We start from the raw sequence: 20,414 nt of genomic DNA, 5'->3' as shown, positions 1-20,414 counted from the left end.
ACCTGCAAAGCAGGAGGCCCTGGTTCGATTCTTGGGTTGGGAAGATCTGCTAGAAAAGGGAAAAAGCTACCCACTTCAGTAATCTGGCCTCAAGAACCAGTCCATGGAGTCGGACAGGACTGAGCGAATTTTCACTTTGTAGTCTAAAACCAAAATTATTTTAATACCCTGTGAAAGCGTACGAAAACGAATGATGCTTATGTCATGTGAAATATTCTAAAATTATATGCTATTGCAGGTTATTAAATTTATAAAACGTGTCAGTCGGGAGTGGTGCACAACTCTGATTTCAGAGTCTTAAACTGAAGACAATTAGAAGAGACACTAAATTACTATCGCTTTATCCTTGCCCCAGCAAAATATTTTTTACAGGGGAAACAAGGATTTTAACTAAAATAAAAACAAACAACACTTTTTGGTTCAGATACAAGAGCCCTTGGTTAATACTGACAAAAATGAAGCATTATCGTCAAGAAGCTGGTATAGAATGCATATTCTCAGAACCAGGGCCAAAAGTACTGAGGGCTGCAAAAACAGATGCCACCAAAAAATAAATGCAGTTAGCAGTCCTGTGGAAGAGAAAGCACCCCTCCCCCCAATAAAACCCTATACAGTGTTTTGACAGTTATTTCTCTCTCTTACCGATTTTACCGTAAAAAATAAGAAAAGCTGCTTAGGTAGTTTATGGGATGTGGGAATTGACTTTAGCCGTCGCGCCCAAGATGCAAGAACCACTTAAGGGGAAATAAAGGTACTTTCAGTAAAGACATAGAACCTGATCTCCAGGGGTTTAAAATACAATAACGGGGAAATCGGAGAAATCACCAAGTGTAAAAACTCTCACGAAATGCAAAACGCGTTCAACTGGAAGATTATTTGAGATCACCATGGTGACAGCAGAGTACAAGCTGCTGTGAGAAAAGTTCAGTGACATCTGGCCATCATTTCTGTAAAGACTGGGAGTGGACGAGGAGGATCCGACTCTTGGCGGTAAGATGCCGTGACTCATTCCACAATCCCCAAACCGCGAAGAAAAGGCTTCCCACCTGTGCCAGAAGAGCCGGGGCAGTAGGGGACGCTCTAAGTCATAAAGGCGGCTTTCACAGAGATTCAGCGCTAGGGGAGGCGCGGGGTGGAGGCGGCGGGGAGTGGACCACCGAGAGAATGGCACCTATATCCATTTCCATGTCCCTTGGCGGGGCTGCCGGACCACAGCGGCCGAGAGCCGGGTCAGCTGGAGGGAAAGCGCGAGGCGCCCCCGGCGCTCGGCGGCACCCGTGCTCCGGCGGTTCCAGCTGTCTCGTCCAAGCCGGCTGCCACGCGCCGCTGCCGCCGCCACCTGAGGCCTAACCAAAGGCTCTCGGAGAATGTCCCCACGGTGTTTAGACCGCGGCAGACTGCAGCTAAAGGCCAACCCCCTCCAGGCTATTCACGTACCTGGAGAAACAGATTCCCCTTGCGGAGGGGAACGCAGAGATCAAATCGGCGCTTGCTTTTCACTTCTCAGCCACACAGCGTGTTCCTGCGGCCACCGGCCAAAATGGCGGTGCCCAGCCGCCGCCTCACGCATGCCACAAGGACGTAATGCGCGTGCGCGCCAGGGCGCGCCAGGCGGAGCTGTGGAAAGAGGTAGGGAGAGGCGGCTGGGACTGACGTCATTGTACTGCGACCCCAGTGACATCTCTGGGGAAGCTAGGCGGGCCTGGGAAGCCGAGTGGGAGTGGCGCGGAGCTGCGGCGGATCCAGAAAAACTGAGTGGCGGCAAGCAGAGTCTGCAAGCTGTAAGTGCGTGGGCTTTCCCCGACGGGGAGAATGGTTCTAGCTTAAGCGAACACCTTCTCTTTTCCATTGTCAGTCTTCTTTTACGCCATTTCCTCAAGGCCCGTGGGTCAGAAATGGATCCTTAGAGGTTGCCCATTTTAGTACCTCTGACAGAGGTGTCAAGCAGAACCGACAGAGTCTGGACCAGACACTGCTCGCGGTGGCTTTCTCTCCTTGACCTTAGTTCCTGAACGGAATGGCCCGGAACCCATTCTTCTTCGAGCTCCGTGTTTTTTCCACTTGGTGGCGGCCAGTGCCAAGTTCGGCAGGTGAATTCTGCTCCAAAATAGAGATGGGCCTTTTGCGGCGACAGTTTGACATTTTTTGGACATTTGAAGATGTGACCGTAGGTTTAATTACCTCATCTTAGATCTTACTTAACTTGCAGGTGGGAATACTTTAGTTTATATCATCTTAGATCTTACTTAACTTGCAGGTGGGAATACTTTAGTTTATTATTGAACCTATCCATTCACCCATGTACTGATTCAGAAAACTGCTAATGGATCATTTGAGCCTCAGTGCTTTCCAGTCTGTAGTTCAGTGTCTGGTATTATTTAAAGAGTATCAAGTGTGAAGAGTTAGGGAACAACTGAGATCTGATAGGAGGTGGATATCAAGGGGACAGTGTGCAAACCTTCTGGGCCAGGTTCATAATAGCATCTAGGTATAACGATGTTTAGTAGTTGAAACTGCATTACTGAAGCAATTTTACATGTTGTTCACTATCCAGAAGGTTTTTTTTTTTTCCCCTCCCCACATTTGGACACACTTACCAAGATTAACTAACAAAAGATGTGAAAGATGAAGTAAACTTGTGGTTTAGAATAGGCCCGTTACTCACTTCTAGACATTAAAGGCATTCTTCTGACTTTATGTTCTACGGTAAGAGCACATTTAATTGGAATTTTTGATAATTAATGAAGAGATGCGATTTTTCTCTGCATCACTTAATCACTTAATGGATTATTTAAGATGTAAACCAATATTTACATATTCCAGGATTAAGATTTCAGTCTGACTTTTTTAGAGAAAAAACTGCATTTGAATTGGAATTTTTGCTCATAGAAGTATAGAACTGCACAGCATTATAGAGTTACACATCAACCCCTTTGGCAGGAAACGGGAAAGCCCAGACCCCTCAAAAGTCTAGACTAGTTAAAGGCAAGAGTCAACTTGAGAGTTGACATCCTGATCCTATGGGGTTTTGACTACTATTTTCTGCTGCTTTGCACAACTTGTAAGTCATAATATGTTACATTGTAGAAACAAAACTGAATTCTCAAGCCTTTGAAATTGCAGTGGTTATGTCAACTGCTCTTGAAAATAGATGGTTACTATCCAGGTTACATTCGTGATACACTGGCTGTTAAACTTTTACCATTTGTATAAAGATGCTCAGGTCCTGGTATAATGTGAATATTCTTTTTTTCTACATAGAGTATTTTTAAAATGACCACACCAAACAAGACACCTCCTGGTGCTGACCCTAAGCAGTTGGAAAGGACTGGAACAGTACGGGAAATTGGGTCACAAGCTGTTTGGTCACTCTCATCTTGTAAACCAGGTAAAACAAAACAGAAACTGTTTGTGTTAACTACTGAAAGTTTCCTTGTACACTGGACTGACTTTAATATTTGTTTTGTTTAGATGTGTGTGTGTGTGTGTATATGTGAGTGACTCAGTCGTGTTTGACTCTTGGCGACCCTTAGCTCACCAGGCTTCTCTGTCCATGGAATTCTCCAGGCAAGAATACTGGAGTGGAGTGCTATTCCCTTCTCCAGGGCATCTTCCTAACCCAGGGATTGAACCCAGGTCTCCCGCATTAAATGCAGATTCTTTACCATCTCAGCCACCAGGGAAGCCCTTTGTTCAGAGGCTTTATTTTAATTTTAAAATCTAATTGGATTTTCATTTGTTATATATCTCTTCTTAATTGCTTTACTAGTATCCACTTCAGTTTAACTGCACATGTTATAAGGTCCCTTTATCCTCCCCTCTTTTTGCTATGATTCAGTTACTTGGTTGGCATTTTTTTGACTATTTCTCTGGATGGGATAAATGAATGATACATTTTCTGAGTGATTATAGATCCCTAAATAATTTTATTTTACTCTTGGTTGGGATAGAATTCTCTTTCTTTCTGTTCCCCCACCTCCCATGTGATAAAGAACATTTTTTTTCTATTTTGAGAAAGGTGTCACTTCAGACTTTGACTAGGATGAAGTTGGATTAATTCTCCCCATTTAATGTGTAGTATTCAAGCTAGAACTCACATCACCAGGGACTGACAATTTCTTTATGGACTTAACACTGCATCCTTTTCCTGGACCTAAAGCAAAATAAATATGTAGTGCTTTACAAATTTGCGTGTCATCCTTACACAGGGGCCATGCTAATCTTCTGGCTATCATTCCAATTTTAGTATATGTGCTGTCAAAGCAAGCACCGGGATGGAATTCTTGAGTGGCTGTCCTTTTCTCAAAAAGTTGTGCATGCTAGTTTACCATTTCCTTTTTTATCGTGTTGCAGGTAAGACAGTGTATATCTGTCTGTCTTACTTGCTAAGTAACTTGTTCTTTCTTTCTTTCTATTGATTCTTAGAGTTCAAGACTTTTGCCAGGATACATGTGTATCTTTTCTCATCCATATAGCCTGTAATATGATAGGCATTTTCAATCTGTAGACTCAAGCTCAGAGAAAGTTTTTAGCTTAAGGAATTTAAACGATAATGTTATTGATTCAGTAGTCATTTTTCTCTCAGAAAGCTCTACTATTTACACATTAAGACTCCTGAAACCATCTTCCCAACCCAGCCTCTTCTGTTTCCTCTTAAGATTCTTTTCTCTCTTTTTATGAGTAATTTGAGGTATAATTTACTTAAGAAAAACTCACCCTTTTTGTATTTATAGTTATATGAATTTTAACAAAGCACATCACAAATCAAAGCACCATCACAATTAAATATAGATTATTTTCATCATTTAAAGAAATTTCCTCATGTCTCTTTGTAGTCAGTCTTTTGCCCTGTCCCAGACCACTGACAACTTGATCTGTTTTGTGTCTCTTTGGTTTTTACCTTTCTCAGAATGCCATATAAATGTAATCATATTTTATGTAGCTTTTGAGGTCTTAACATCTTTCACTTAGTATAGTATATTTGTGGTTGTTCCTTTAGGAGTTGGTTCCTTTTTATTGCTGATTACTATTCCACTGTATGGATGTATCACACTTTGTTACCTATTCACCGGTTAATGGACCTTTAGGTTTGTGGTAGTCAGCTTCCCAAATGGTACCAGTGATTCCTGTTTCCTGGTTTTCATGCCCCTCTGATGACCTCTCCCACATTGTGTCAGGGTTAGTCTCTGGAACCAGGAGAATATGGCAGATCGCAGTCTCAGTATGCAATTTCTGAGACTAGATCATAAAAGACATCATGGCTCTGCATGCTCTTGTTTGGATCACACCGTCTAGGGAAAACTAGCTCCTGTTTTGTGAGGAAACAAGGGGACCCGTGGAGAGGTTGATGGGGCAAGAGACATGGCCTTCTGACAATAGCCAGTGGAGGACTGGGGCCTCTTGGCAACAGTCATATGATTAAATCACCTTAGAATGGATCCTCCAGCCACTGGATAACCAAACTGGCCCCAAATTCCTATCTCATAGAAATTGTGAAGTAATGCATGTTTGGTGTTTCAAGGTGCTAAGTTAACTAAGATAAGGTTGCTTCCAATATTTGGTGATTATGGAGGAAGCTACCATAAGCATTCATGTACAGGTTTTTATGTAGACATATATTTTTATTTTTCTTGAGTAGATACTTAGGAGTAGAGTGACTGGGTTCATTTATTTTTATTTCTTTCTTTCCAGTCTATAACTTTTATTTCCTTCTCTTGTCTCATTGCATGAGCTAAGACTTTCAATATGATGTTACATAGAAGTGGCAAAAAGGGTTGTTGTTGTTTAGTCACAAGTCGTGTCTGACTCTTTTTTTTTGCAATCCTATGGACTGTAGACCCCCTAGACTTCTCTGACCATGGGATTTTCCAGACAAGAATACTGGAGTTGCCATTTCTTTCTCCATGGGATCTACCCAACCCAGGGATTGGACCTGTGTCTCCTGCATTTAGAGGTGGACCTTTTACTGCTGAGCCACCTGGGAAGCCCCAAATGTGGTGTTAGCTGTTGTTTCTTGTGGATATATAAAGTTGAGGAAGTCCCCCTAATTTTGGTAGATGTGCTGATAGAGTTTTGCCTTGAATGAATGTTGAATTTGTGAAATGCTTTCTCAACATCTCTTAGTCTGATAATATGGTTTTTCTCATTTAGCCTGTTGTTTTGATAGATGATATTAATTTTAAAACATTGAACCAACTTTGCATACATGGAATAAATTCCAATTGATTATGGTGAATAATTTTTTTATACTTACATTCAATTTGCTAATATTTTCTTGTGAATTTTTGCATTTGTGTTCATGAGAGATAGTATTCTTTAATTTTCCTTTCTTGTAATGTCTTTGTCTGGTTTCGTTTTTAGAGTAATGCTACCATTAGGTAAACAGTCAGAAAGTATTCTCTCTGCTTCTATTTTCTGAAAGAAATTTTGGACACTTGGTATTATTTCTTCCTTAAATGTTTGACAGAAGTCACCAGTGAAACCATTTAGGCCTAGTGATTTCTTTAGAAGGTTATTAACTTTTGATTCAATTTTTATAATAGATACAGGCTTTATTCAGATTATCTGTTCCTCGTGTGAGTTTTGGTGGGTTGTGTCTTTCAAGGAATTGGTCCATTTTATTTATCAAGTTTGTGGGCTTGGAGCTCCTTATAATACTCTTTTATTACCCTTTTATCCATGGGATCAATAGTGATGGCTCCTCTTTTGTTTCTTATATTAGTAATTTATGTCTTCTTTCTTTTTTTCTTGTTTAGCCTGGTTAGAGGTTTATTGATTTTATTGACCTTTTCAAAGAACCAACTTTTCAGTATTGGTGATTTTTCTCTATTAATTTCCTGTTTTTAGTTTCATTGATTTTGATTTCTTTTCTGATTTTTATTATTTCTTTCTCCTGCTTATTTTGAATTTAATTTGCTCCTCTTTTTCTAGTTTTCTAAGGTGAACACTTAAGTTATTGACTTTAGAGCTTTCTTATTTTCTAATATATATATATATTTCATGCTATAAATGCAGTAAATTTCAGAAAGCACTGCTTTCTGTTATTGATTTTTAGTTTAATTTTGTTGTGGTCTGGGAGTACAATTTGTATGATTTCTATTTGTTTGAATGTTTTTGTGTGTGTTTTATAGCACAAAATGTGGTCCATTTTGGTTAATGTTACACATAAACTTGAGAATAACCATGCATTCTGCTGTCATTGGATGAAGCAATCTATAAATATCAAATTAATATAGCTGATTGATGGTGCTGGTTCAGTTCAGTCACACACTTACTGATTTTCTGCCTGATGGATAAAGGCTTAAGATTCAGAGTCTAAAATTCCTTTAGTGTCCTTGTTTTTGTCTCCCTTGTTATCTTTGAATTTCTCTAGAGACTCCTTATTGGAGAAGGAAATGGCAACCCACTTGAGTGTTCTTGCCTGGAGAATCCCAGAGACGGGGGAGCCTGGTGGGCTGCCGTCTGTGGGGTCGAACAGAGTCGGACACGACTGAAGCGACTTAGCAGCAGCAGCAGCAACAGAGACTCCTTAAATGGCATCTAAGCTTGCAGTTCTTTGAATTTAACCTACTGATACTATATTGGAGTCCTGTTGATATGGTGTTAAGTTATGGGGAGAATGGAAGTGTTCTATAATCCTGTGATTAGAGCTCAGTCTTTTAGTGGGCCTGTGTCCATGCCTGTGCCTTTGCAAGTGCTTCTCACCTTTTCTTACCCCACTTAGGTGAGACAGAAAGGCTAGAGGAGGATGGAGTCAGGTATTTTCCTTTCCTTGCGTCAGTTGTGCTATGCTTTGCTTAGTTGCTCAGTTGTGTCTGATTCTTTGCGACCCCATAGACTGAAGCTCTCCAGGCTCCTCTGTCCATGGGATTCTCCAGGCAAGAATACTGGAGTGGGTTGCCATGCCCTCCTGCAGGGGATCTTCCCAACCCAGGGATCAAACCCAGGTCTCCTGCATTGCAGGTGAATTCTTCACTGTCTGAGCCACCAGGGAAGCCCTCTGTGTCAGGCTCTGGTGAAAAAACAACAGCAACAAAAAACATATTGGTTAGGCTCTGTTTAAAGAGTTTTCCTTTAAGTCACCCTTTGTTACGGGAAAGAGAATGCTTTTGGTGTGATTCATAATGATTACCTTCCTCCTCTGTCTGCCTCCTGCAGAATTTCCTGGAGAATTTTCTCTGATCTTTACCATGAAGAGAACCTGGTGGGGCTTCTAGAGGTAAAATCCCTGAACATGTGGAACACTCTTTGAGGCTGGGCATCCAGCTGTTTTTACTCTCTCAAGCTAGCCTGTACTCAGTCTCCAGCAATTAGTCCACTAGTAATTACTCTTAAGTTTTCCCTGTTGTTCAGTTTTCCGACCAGTTGCTAACTCCAGTGATAGTTTCTGCTCCTGGTAAGATGTGATTCTCTGTTTTCTGTTTCTTCAGTTTTCTGAGTTGTGGTTTGCCTTGTGACCTCTATTGGACTTAAATAATTATTGGTTTTCAGTTCAGTTTAGTTCAGTCACTCAGTCGCATCTGACTCTTTGCAACCCCATGGACTGCAGCACTCCAGGCTTCCCTGTCCATCACCAACTCCTGGAGCTTACTCAAATTCATGTCTGTCGAATCTGTGATGCCGTCCAGCCATCTCATCCTCTGTCATCCCCTTCTCCTCCTGCCTTCAATCTTTCCCAGCATCAGGGTCTTTTCAAATGAATCAGCTCTTCGCATCAGGTGGCCAAAATATTGGAGTTTCAGCTTCAGCATCAGTCCTTCCAGTGAATATTCAGGACTGTTTTCCTTTGGGATTGACCGGTTTGATCTCCTTGCAGTCCAAGGGACTCTCCAGAGTCTTCTCCAACACCACAGTTCAAAAGCATCAATTCTTCAGCGCTCAGCTTTCTTCACAGTCCAACTCACACATCCGTGCATGACCACTGGAAAAACCATAGCCTGGACTAGACAGACCCTTGTCGGCAATAGTGTCTCTGCTTTTTAGTATGCCGTCTAGGTTGGTTCTTCCAAGGAGCAGATGTCTTTTAATTTCATGGTTGCAGTCACCATCTGCAGTGATTTTTGAGCCCCCCAAAAATAGTCAGTCACTGTTTCCACTGTTTCCCCATCTATTGGCCGTGAAGTGACCCAGCCATTTGTCATGATCTTAGCTTTTTTAATGTTGAATTTTTTGAATGTTCAGTTAATTCAGCTTTTTTATTTTTGTTGTTGTGAGAGTGAGAGTAACATTCTCCTTGCTCTTTACAAGTCAGGCTCTTTTTCCTTTTTCTTTTAAAATATGTATCTCTTTTTATTTGAAGTGGATTTAATATGACATTTTTTTAAAAAAATCAAGTCTGACATTCTTTGTCTTATAACTGAGAGTGTTTAGATCATTTACGCCTAATATACCTATTGGTGAAATTAGATTTAAAACTACTGTCTTGAAATTGGGGGATTTGTCCTTTTTTTCCTCTCCTTTGTAACCTGATTTTGGATAAATTTAGTATTTTTTGCGACTCTTATCTTTCAACTGACTCATAAGTTATACCTCCTTTTTGAAATTTTCTGAGGGACTGCCTTAAGGATTTCACTATATATCTTTGTCACAGTTTACCTTCAAGTAATATACTACTGCAATAGATAAGGCATACAGATCCTTTATCAGTATACTTCCAATTTCTCTCTCCCATCCTTTACGCTATTTTGACATACATTTTATTTTTTGCACATTTAAAACCTTAGGATACATTGATGCTATTTTTGTTTTAAAAGGTCAGTTATGTTTTGGAGTGATTTAAAATCAAAACCTTTAACTTTTTCAATTTTTGGAACTTTTTATTTCTTTGAATAGATCCAGGTTTCTGTCTGGCATCATATTCTTCCTGCCTTAAGAACTTTCTTTACAGTTTTTATATTGCAGGTCTGCTAGCAATGTTTGGTTGAAAACATTTTCATTTTGCTTTTTATTACTGTGGTATATTTTCCTTGCATGAAATTCTAGGTTGGCATCTAGGTTATCTATCGTCTAGCATTCTAGGTTATCATCTCTATGTCTTAGAGATGATATTCTGTATCTTCTGGATTACATAGTTTCTGAAGAAAAGTCTGCTCTAGCCAATGTGGCTTTTTTCCCTCTGCCTTCTTTTAAGATTTTATCTTTAATATTTAGCAGTAAAGATATGAAGTGTGTGTATGTGTTTAATCCTGCTTGAGACTCATTGAGATTCTTGGATCTTCTGGTTTGATGTCCTGCATTATTTTGAAAATTCACTGCCATTATTTCTTCTAGTTTTTCTTTTGCCCCATCCTCATCTTTCTGGGAATCCAATTATACATATGCTTCTTGTTGTTGCTGTTCAGTTACTCAGTTGTATCCAACTCTTTACAGCCCCATGGATTGCGGCTCACCAGGCTTCACTGTCCTTCACTACCTCCCAGAGTTAGCTCAAACTCATGTCCATTGAGTCGATGATGCCATCCAACCATCTCATCTTCTGTCGCCCCCTTCTTCTGCCCTCAAATCTTTCCCAGCATCGGAGTCTTTTTCAGTGACTTGGCTTTTCACGTCAGGTGACCAAAGTATTGGAGCTTTAGCTTCACCATCAGTCCTTCCAATAAATATTCAGGGTTGATTTCCTTTAGGATTGACTAGTTTGATCTCCTTGCTGTCCAAGGGACTCTCAAGAGTCTTCTCCAGCACCACAGTTCGAAAGCATCAACTTTTTGGTGCTCAGCCTTCTTTATGGTCCAACTCTTACATTCGTGCATGACTACTGGAAAAAAACATAGTTTGATTAGACAGGACCTTTGTTGGCAAAGTGATGTCTCTACTTTTTAAGATGCTATCTAGGTTTATCATAGGTTTTCTTCCAAGGAGCAAGCATCTTTTAATTTCATGGCTGCAGTCACCATCCACAGTGGTTTTGGAGCCTAAGAAAATAAAGTCTATCACTGATTCCATTGTTTCCCCATCTGTTTGCCATGAAGTGATGGGACTGGATGCCATGATCTTAGTTTTTTTGAATGTTGAGTTTTAAAGCAGCAGAGCATTTAATTTTGGTAACCATTTGGTATTTGTCCCTTTGCTTTAGGTGCTCTATTTATTTCCCCTTTTTTTCCTCTTAGTGTTTTGCTTTGGGTTTTTTAATTGGTCTAGCTTCAAGTCTACTACTTCTTTCTTTGGCTTTATTGAATCTACTAATGATTCTAAGGAATCTTTCATCTTTGCTATGTTTTTTATTTATGGATTTTTCATTTGACCCTTAAAGGAGTTTTTCCTATGTTGAAATTCCCTGTTTTCTTTTTTCATCTACCTTTCCCCCTAAATTCTTTAACATATTAATCATAGCTATTTAAAGTCCCTGTTTGTTAATTTAAACATCTGGTTCATCTCTGAGTCTATTTCTAGTGATTGCTTTATCTTTTGATAATATTTGTTTCTCTTGTTTGTTTGTGTGTCATAAATGTGCTCTGCTAAGTCATGTCCAACCTCGGTGGTGTCTGATTCTTTGTGACCCTATGGACCGTAGCCTGCCAGGCTACGCTGTCCATGGGATTCTCCAGGCAAGAATACTGAAGTGGATTGCTGTGCCTTCCTCCAGGGGATCTCCCCGACCCGGGGATCGAACCCTCATCTCTTACGTGTCCTGCATTGGCAGGCGGGTTCTTTACCACTAGCACCACCTAGGAAGTCTGTCATAAATGTTTACCAAATGCTAAACTGTGGAAAATTCTGAAAGAGATGGGAATACCAGACCACCTGACCTGCCTCTTGAGAAATCTGTATGCAGGTCAGGAAGCAACAGTTAGAACTGGACATGGAACAACAGACTGGTTCCCAATAGGAAAAGGAGTACGTCAAGGCTGTATATTGTCACCCTGCTTATTTAACTTTTATGCAGAGTACATCATGAGAAACGCTGGGCTGGAGGAAGCACAAGCTGGAATCCAGATTGCCGGGAGAAATATCAATAACCTCAGATATGCAGATGACACCACCCTTATGGCAGAAAGTGAAGGAGAACTAAAGAGCCTCTTGATGAAAGTGAAAGAGGAGAGTGAAAAGGTTGGCTTAAAGCTCAACATTCAGAAAACTAAGATCATGGCATCCAGTCCCATCATTTTATGGCACATAGATGCAGAAACAGTAGAAACAGTGACAGACTTTATTTTTTTGGGCTCCAAAATGCAAATGATGACTGCAGCAATGAAATGAAAAGACGCTGGCTCCTTGGAAGAAAAGCTATGACCAACCTAGACAGCGTATTAAAAAGCAGAGACATTACTTTGCTAACAAAGTCCGTCTAGTCAAAGCTATAGTTTTTCCAGTAGTCAGGTATGGATATGAGAGTTGGACTCTAAAGAAAGCTGAGCTCCAAAGCATTGATGCTTTTGAACTGTGGTGTTGGAAAAGACTCTTGAGAGTCCCTTGGACTGCAAGGAGATCCAACCAGTCCATCCTAAAGGAAATCAGTCCTGAATATTCATTGAAAGGATTGATGCTGAAGCTGAAACTCCAGTACTTTGGCCACCTGATGTAAAGAACTGACTCATTGGAAAAGACTGATGCTGGGAAAGATTGAAGGCGGAAGGAAAAGGAGACAACAGAGGATGAGATGGTTGGATGGCATCACCAAATCAATGGACGTGAGTTTGTGTAAACTTCGGGAGTTGGTGATGGACAGGGAGGCCTGGCATGCTGCAGTCCATGGGGTCACAAAGATTCGGACACGACTGAGTGACTGAACTGAACTGAACTGAACTGAAACATTAGTAGATATTGAAAAAAATGGTATTTACACTCTGAAATGATTACCTCTTTTCTGTCAGACTTTTATAGTGGAAGTTGGGTAAGGAATTGACCTGGGTTTTAGATTGGTGTTTTTTTTTTTTTTTTTTTTTTTTTTTTTTGGTCTGTTTTGTTATGGTTACCTTCAGTATCACAGACTTCAGATTCCTCTAAAGATTCCAGTGTTTGTGGCAGGGGCAGTTGTGCCAGAGGAGTTTTCTTAGTATTCCTCCTCCATAATCGTTTTCAGTTATCTCTCTATCCCTGGGCTTCAAGGGTATCTGTCTCCATGCTCTTGCCCTGCCTCCAGCGGTAAAATGTGATGGTTGTTACTCAATGCAGAGGATCAGAGGCAGGACCTCTCTGTTTTTCTAGTCCGACTTCAATCCTAGATAGCTCTTGTGTACCTGGTCTCCACGATGGGACCGTCTCAGCATTTTGGTCCCTCCTACCTATGATAGTGAAACTCTGGTCTTTGTGGCTCAGCTGGTAAAGAATCCGCCTGCAACGTGGGTTCGATCCCTGGGTTGGGAAGATGCCCTAGAGAAGGGAAAGGCTACCCACTCCAGTGTTCTGGCCTGGAGAATTCCATGGGCTGTCTAGTCCATGGGGTCGCAAAGAGTTGGACACGACTGAGCGACTCTTACCTCACTTTCACCTATGATAGGGAAACTCCGATCTTTCCTAGGGGAGAGTTTTCTGTCCTGTCCCAGAGGAAGGAGTGTTCCTGCTTCTTTTCCAAGAGTATAGGGTTTTTTCCTTTCCTTCTTTCCCAGCAAGTCTGTATCTGTTCTGTGTGCTGGAGTCAGCAGGTTTGACTCTCTTCCCTTAGCGGCTTAAGTTCTTTTTCTGTAGGAGAGAGGCTTTGAGGGGAGGAGGGGTTTTTGCTTTTCCTGCAGTGGTAGTCAGTCCCCTCCTCCATGCTTGCACCACTGACTTTCCAATTTCCTGTTCTCCCGGCAAAGTGTCCTCTTATGTGCACAGTGAGGGCTCTTAGAAAAGAATCTAAGAGTCAGTGTGAATTCACCTTGTGTGTGAGACTCCCAGGCCTGCTATTTTTCTATGATAGCCCACACTTAGCCTTTAGCAGTTTGTTGAAGTTTTACCTGATTCCTTTTTATGTGTGTATTGGGTCGCTGTTCCTTCCTCCCATGCTCTACCACAGTTGGGACTGGCTGTCCATCCTTTCTCTCCTAACCTGCAAACTATCCTTCTTGGGTTTCAGGGTATTTGGTTGCTGCATAATTTTAAGGGTTCATGTCTTCAAGAAAAATTATGAGATTTTAGTTTAGCCATTTTTTGTTGTTTGAGTAAGGGTGGTGCCTTTTTCCAGCTTCATAAGTTCTAGACTGCTTCAGAAGTTTCTAATATTCTTTATAACACCAAATGTTTCTGGGAATTTACTCAAATTGAGTATCTTCTGTTGCTTTACTTAGTAGCATAATTCAATTGGTGCCATGCTAATCTCAGTAACAGGGTAGGAATCAGCGCCAGTTCACACTGTTTTATGCTGTGGGGCTTGGCAGAGGGCAGCACATAGAAGTAAGTCATCGGTTCCCTGAAGATGCCCCCACTGTCTGACATGTTGGGGCTGCAGGGCAGACCAGTAGCTGACACTGCCAGAAGAACGCTGGGATCACTTAAAATCGTGTTGGGTGGGAAAGTCATGAAATTCATCAGTCCACTGTCATGTGTTTCATGTCTGTGACTTGCAGCTTTGGCTTCATCAGTGAAGTATAATTATGTGATTATTGTTTTACATGTCATGAATGACTGAATACTCTTTATTAATGAGAAACAGCCTGAGAAAGCTGTTTAACTTTTATTTTGGTTCTTTATAGTAAGATGTTTTTCAGCTTAAGTCAGCAGACAGTTGCTGAAATCTCTAACACTGTTAGAGATTAAAAAATAAAAAAAGACCTTATTGTCAAGGAGTTCACAGTCTAGTGGAGAAAGTAATAATTAGTCATTATTATACAATGTAGTCATGGATAACTTTTAGAGTGAGGTTCTGTTTTAAGTACTTTGCACGTATAAAATAAACCATCTCAGTAAAGTCTCTGAAAATCGTATGAAGTATTATTTACTGTTATTTTTTTAATCGCTTTCCAAATCAGGAAACTAGAGCCCAGAAAAATTAAGTAACCTGGCAAACATCACCTGGTAAGTGGGGATGCTGGGATTCAAGGCAGCCAGTCTGCACTAGGACATACTGCTTTCCACCAAGTGTGGGCTCAGTTTCAGTGGTGGCCGGAGAAGAGGCCAGGAGGATTGCCGTGGAGGATCAGGGATGTGTTTATGGAGATGATTCACATCTGGAGTGAGGGGGTAAGGTAGAATGTCACTAAGGAAGGACCTGAGGGCAAGAGGAATGGTCTGTCCAAAGATGTAGAGCCTAGCTGCTATGAGAACATAGTGCTTTCAAAGAATTGTGAATAGTCACTAAGACTAGAACAGAGCAGAGGAGCATAGGTGGAACTAGTTAGGAAGAGAGCTGATCAGAGGGGACCTTATTAAGCCGTTCATATTTCATTGTATATGTAGTATGTGCCACTGAACAATTTTAGCACAACAGCACAGTGTTCACATTTGAGAATTGTGGAGGATGGCCTGAAGTGAGGCAAGATTTGAGGTAAAGAACTGAGTTAAGAGCCATGCAGTAATTCAGGAGAGCACTGATAGAAGGGAGAATTTTAATAAACTTCCAAAATGTTAGTATCAGTCTTTGGGAGATACAGATTTACCTCACTGCGATAGCATGGTTGGTGGTAGATGGCTTTGCAAAACTGTCATTTTTTTCTTTGGAAATACTCAGTATCTCACTCAGATGATAGTTGAAATGGATTTAGTAGATTCAGCTTAATTTAATACATATCAGAAAATTATCTTTCTTTAAAAATTATTTATTTTAATTAGAGGGTAATTACAGTATTGTGGTTTTTGCCATACAGCACGACAACATGAATCAGCCACGAGAAAATTATGTTTTGATTAGTGTTATTGTGGTTTTAATCAGGAAGAACTATATAGGATAGTTTTCCATTATCTAGAATGACTGGATAATTTAGAATTCTGGGTAAATTTAATTTTTGATTAATTGGATGTTAATCAGAAACACTTGGTTTCAAAATGTATATGACTTTTGACAATATTTTTAAGTTGTCTCTTTTTCTTGTCACATTAAATATGGCATTGTTGTTGTTCAGTTGTTCAGTCTGACTTTTTGTGACCCCATGGACTGCAGCCTGACAGGCTTCCCTGTCCTTCACCATCTCCCGGAGTTTGCTCAAACTCATGTCCATTGAGTCAGTGATGCCATCCAACCGTCTCATCCTCTGTCGTCCCCTTCTCCTCCTTCCTTCTATCTTTCCCAGCATCAGGGAGTCGGCTCTTCACATCAGTTGGCCAAAGTATTGGAGCTTCAGCTTCAGTATCAGTCCTTCCAATGAATTTTCAGAGTTGATTTCCTTTTGCATTGACTGGTGTGATCTCTTTGCAGTCCAGGGGACTCTCAAGAGTCTTCTCCAACACCGTAATTCAAAAGCATCAGTTCATGGGCTCTCAGCCTTGTTTATGTTCCAGCTTTCACATCCATACATGACTACTAGAAAAACGATAGCTTTGACTATACGGACCTTGGTCTGCAAAGTAATGTCTCTGCTTTTTAATATACTGTCTAGTTTTGTCATAGCATTTCTTCCAAGGAGCAAGTGTCTTTTAATTTCACGGCTGCAGTCACCATCTGCAGTGATTTTGGAGCCCAGGAAAATAAAGTCTCTCTCTGTTTCCATTGTTTCCCCATCTGTTTGCCATGAAGTGATGGGACTGGATGCCATGATCTTAGTTTTTTTAAATGTTGAGTTTTAAGTCAGCTTTTTCACTGTTCTCTTTTACCTTCATCAAGAGGCTCTTTAGTTCTCCATCGCTTTCTGCCATAAGGGGAGTGTCATCTGCGTATCTGAAGTTATTGATATTTCTCCTGACAATCTTGATTCCAGCTTGTGCTTCATCCATCCCAGCATTTTGCATGATGTACTCTGCATAGAAGTTAAATAAGCAGGGTGAGAATATACAGTTTTGAAGTACTCCTTTCCCAATTTTGAACCAGTCTGTTGTTCATATCCGGTTCTAACTATTGCTTCTTGACATAGTGAACTTAATAAAACCTGTTTTATTTCTGAGGGTTTTGTAGGACATGTGGGTCATTGTTATTATCAGCTTGTAAAAAGTTTAAGAAACTGGGTTTGAATACATACTTTAGAATATATTTAGAAGTTCTTCTTAAAAAATTAAAGCCAACAACCAAGAAAATGTGGTCCTAATAACTTTTGTGTGCAAATATGTTTTCTTTTGACCTGAAATGAATGGACTTGGAGATATTTCTCCAACAAAGGGGTTTATTCAGCATTAGCAGAAAATTGTGGTTTGGGGATTTTCAGCCATGGAAAGCCACATGCAAGTTCCCATGTGACAGGGGAAGAAGCATACTTTAATAAAGAAAAGGAAGCGGGGGGAGTCTATAGTAAACAAAGAATCCATGGCTTTTCATTGGCTGAGTGCCTGCTAGGGAAGAAGAAGAGTCTTTCTTCTTCCTGTTTGGCTCTGCTATGGTCCCAGGGCATGTCAGCTCTCCCTTCTGGTCTCCCAGCTCTGTTTAATTGAGGTTTCTGTTTAATGTTTTACATTTCCCTCTTTTGATTGAGAGCTTTCTCAAGTTTGGTGGCACAAGGTGAATCATGTGAATCCAAGAGCCTGTTTCTTAGAGTTTGTTGGCACAAAGATTGGTTAGCAGTACCTGATAGGGTCCTTTCCAGCAGTGTTGAAGAGTTCTTCTGGAGGTATGTTTTGCAATAGATGAAATCTTTAAGTTGTAAGGTATGATGCTTAAGGTCTTCGTCTCCCAGGAGCAGACTGTGGAAAGGTTGCTGTACCAAAGCAGGGTTATTCTTAATAGAAGCAGTTAGGCCTTTGCGGTACTGGAGCGCCTCTCCTTGTATTGGTTGTGGGTCAGAAAATGCAGGAGCCAAGTGCACTGGGCGTCTCATGATTTTGTCAAAGGGCAAGAGTTTATGAGTGGGTCTGAGACTTAGAAGGACCAATCACAGTGCTTCTGGCCACAGTATTTGGAGGGACTGTACAAATTTTGCCAGTTGACTCTTAATGCCTTTTGTGCGTTCAACTAAACTAGATGATCAAGGGTGGTAAGCATGATACAAGTGCTATAAGATTGGCCAAACCATGTCGACTTGTTGAAATACCTGGCCAGTATATTGGGTTCTTCAATCACTGTAAAATTCAAGAAGAACCTCTTAGGTAGGAAAAATCATTTGCTAAAGGGCTTAAGCCACAGAAAAGGAGTAGCTTATATGCAAGGCTTCAGTCTTGTAAAAAAACATAGAGACCATGACTAAAACATTTATATCAGCGAGACAGAAGAAGTTGTATGTGATCCATTTGCTAGACCTCAAATGGTCCATTAAGCAGTTTAATATGTACAGGAGCAGTACAAACAAGCTTCCCTGGATTGTACTTCAAACAAGTGGACAAGTGAGGTAGGCACTCTTTGTAGCCTTGTTAATGTTTTCTCACCAGTATTGATGCATGAGGACTCTCATTATGTCAGTAGATCAATGGGACAGTGGTGGGGAGTGGGAATTTGAGTCTCTAGTAAAACTGGATTATTATTTGGTTCAAACCAGAGCTTTCTCTTTTTATCAAACAGTTACTAAATTTTCAGTCTTGTTTTTTTCTTTTCTGAGGCCAACTGTTGGGCTTTTCTAGACAGTTTTTCTAAATTACCATTTGGAGAAATATCCTTGTAGACCATGACAGAGGTTTGACTGCTGTTGGTCCCTTTAATGGCAGCATTCCTACAGAAATATCAGCAAGGTGATTTCCCTTAGTTTCCAGAGAGTCATGTTTAGAATTCCCCCAAATCTTAATAGCTAAAGCAGAGGTAAAAGTATCACATTCAATAATTTCTGAACTTAGGGGCCATTTTAAATTTTATTTCTGTTGTAATTAAGGAAATCATGTTGGTTTCACAACATTTCAAAATCATGAGCTACTCTGAAAGCATATCTACTATCACTAAGTATCGGCAGCTTTGTCCTTGGTTAAAGTACAGGATCATGTAAGAGTATATAATTCAGCCTTTTGGGCCGAAGTAGTCATAGTAACCAGTACTCTTGCCTAGAAAATCCCATGGATGGAGGAGCCTGGTAGGCTGCAGTCCATGGGGTCGCTACAAGTCGGACGCGACTGAGCGACTTCACTTTCACTTTTCACTTTCACGCAATGGAGAAGGAAATGGCAACCCACTCCAGTGTTCTTGCCTGGAGAATCCCAGGGACGGCAGAGCCTGGTGGGCTGCCGTCTATGGGATCGCACAGAGTCGGACACGACTGAAGCGACTTAGCAGCAGCAGCCATGATAAAGATGCTGCCTCAACAGCATCAAGAGGAATTGTAATTGCTTACCCAGCACAATATTTGCCATTGTCACCTTTTAAATAACCATCAGTGAACCATGAGAAGTCAAAGTTACCTAGAGGAATTTACTGTAGGTTATCATAAGGAGTCAGGATGTGGTCTGTCAGCATTAAGCAGTTGTGAAGGACTTCATTAGTGACAGGAGCAGAGTCCTGAGTTCAGGCTTTTACAGTGTGAGAGAGTTATTTGAGGAACAGTGTACAAAGGACTTTTTAGGAGGTGAGGCAGCTGATTGAGAAATGGTAAGTATGAGAATTCAGGAGAGCTTCTACTGCATCAGGTACCAAAGTGGTTAAAGGGGATTCCACAATGATTTTCTGCTGACCTTAACCAAAAGGGCAGTGGCTGCAATGGCTCCGAGGCAAGTGGAGAGTATCCCTCTTCCACAGGGTGTAAGGCTGAGAGCTTTAAGTGGTGGCTGTTTTCCTGCCAGAAATCTTGAGAAGGAGCACAAAGAAGCAAATCCTTCACATGTTGCAACAAAGCAGACAGAATCTCCAGGGACTTTTATGTCATCCAGACCAGCCTTTGGGATTTGTGAGAAAAAAAGAAGGACCCTCAGTAAAACCCTGAGGCTTTATTATCTAGGTGACTTGTATTTCTTCCCAAATGGAGGCCAAAAGGTATTGGCTCACTTCATCAACTGGAGTACTAAAGAATGCACTGCATAAATCAGTTACAGTTAAAGAATTTATTCCTGATGGGAATGGGAGGATTAGATACAGCAAGGTGTCCAGGGATAAATAACAGTGTTGCTTATTGCTAGTAGGTCCTGGACAAACCTCTACCAATAAAATGGTAGTTTTTATAGGGATAATGAGGTCTTGAACCTTATAATCTTGTATTATTGGCTTTATGCCTTGAAAGACGTTTTTACTTATAAGGTATTGATTAATTCTAGAAGAGGTTTTGAGGAGTTGTTTGAATCTTGATGGGAGATATGCTATGAATTTTTGTTAGTATCAGTTGAAGATTTTGCCCATAAGGAGGGTAGTAGTTGATTTAATAGGGACAAAATGCTCGGTGTTTCTGAAATCTGCTCTAGTACCATCAGAGATGGAGCAAACAAAAGATGTCAAAGCGTCATTTAATTAAAGGATCATTTAATTAACTGTTAAAAGGGTCAATGGGTCATTTAAATTCAGAATTTAATTA

The 20,414-nt window shown here is 40.7% G+C and overlaps 2 protein-coding genes and 1 non-coding gene across 9 annotated transcripts in view; 1 reads left to right on the top strand and 2 right to left on the bottom strand.

Annotated features, from left to right (window-relative positions):
* Positions 1–1,577, bottom strand: part of ABCE1 (ATP binding cassette subfamily E member 1) — a 29,593-nt gene extending 28,016 nt beyond the window's left edge. The window contains exon 1 of one of the 2 annotated variants that reach the window (XM_025268114.3): positions 1,438–1,577. The gene's annotated coding sequence lies outside the window, so the exon portion shown is untranslated. The remainder of the gene's footprint in view (positions 1–1,437) is intronic. The other variant, XM_006062128.4, reaches the window with a different exon arrangement.
* The window catches only part of ANAPC10 (anaphase promoting complex subunit 10), an 86,064-nt gene continuing 66,444 nt past the window's right edge, over positions 795–20,414 (top strand). For 3 of the 6 annotated variants that reach the window (XM_006062132.4, XM_044930472.2, XM_044930471.2), the window contains exons 1-2: positions 1,566–1,781; positions 3,262–3,388. In XM_006062132.4, coding sequence (XP_006062194.4) covers positions 1,569–1,781; positions 3,262–3,388 — 340 coding nt within the window. In that variant the 5' untranslated portion in view covers positions 1,566–1,568. The other 3 variants (XM_044930473.2, XM_006062129.4, XM_025268116.3) reach the window with 3 other exon arrangements.
* On the bottom strand, positions 4,164–4,270 carry LOC112580041. Its single transcript, XR_003104398.1, has one exon. It is a non-coding gene; the product is annotated as a U6 spliceosomal RNA (small nuclear RNA).

This window comes from Bubalus bubalis, chromosome 17, assembly GCF_019923935.1.
Source record: "Bubalus bubalis isolate 160015118507 breed Murrah chromosome 17, NDDB_SH_1, whole genome shotgun sequence".
Classification (NCBI taxonomy): domain Eukaryota; kingdom Metazoa; phylum Chordata; class Mammalia; order Artiodactyla; family Bovidae; genus Bubalus; species Bubalus bubalis.
The sequence above is the reverse complement of the archived record's forward strand: the minus strand, read 5'-3'. Positions and strand labels throughout refer to the sequence as shown.